At 50.6% G+C, this 399-nt stretch overlaps 1 protein-coding gene across 1 annotated transcript in view; it reads left to right on the plus strand.

Annotated features, from left to right (window-relative positions):
- Nucleotides 1–329: 329 nt before the first annotated feature.
- LOC106898587 (semaphorin-4C-like) overlaps nucleotides 330–399 on the plus strand; it is a gene marked incomplete at its 5' end in the record, with an annotated part of 8,419 nt that continues 8,349 nt past the window's right edge. The window contains one exon of the mRNA XM_014959895.1: nucleotides 330–392. Coding sequence (XP_014815381.1) covers nucleotides 330–392 — 63 coding nt within the window. The remainder of the gene's footprint in view (nucleotides 393–399) is intronic.

A 399-nucleotide genomic window follows, 5' to 3' on the forward strand; every position in this document is an offset into this window, starting at 1 on the left:
GTAATGATAGGAAAAGGGGAAACGGTTTTAAATTGGAAGAAAAAAGATTCAGATTAGATCTCAGGAAGAAATTTTTGACTCTGAGGGTGGTGAGACCCTGGAACAGGTTGGCCAGAGAAGCTGTGGCTGCCCCATCCCTGGAGGGGTTCAAGGCCAGGCTGGATGGGGCCTTGAGCAACCTGCTCTGGTGGGAGGTGTCCCTGCCCAGGGCAGGGGGCTTGGAACTACATGATCTTTGAGGTCCCTTCCAACCCAAACCATTCTATGATTCTATGATTCTATGAAAATGTGGTATTTCCATCCCCCTGACCCTTTTTTTCCATCCCCAGATCTCCTGGGAAGCCCCCACGGAGAAGAAAGCTGAGTGCATCCAGAAGGGGAAGAACAACCAGGTTTGGG

The sequence above is a fragment of the Calidris pugnax genome, unplaced genomic scaffold (assembly GCF_001431845.1).
Source record: "Calidris pugnax isolate Ruff unplaced genomic scaffold, ASM143184v1 scaffold530, whole genome shotgun sequence".
Taxonomy (NCBI): Eukaryota; Metazoa; Chordata; class Aves; order Charadriiformes; family Scolopacidae; genus Calidris; species Calidris pugnax.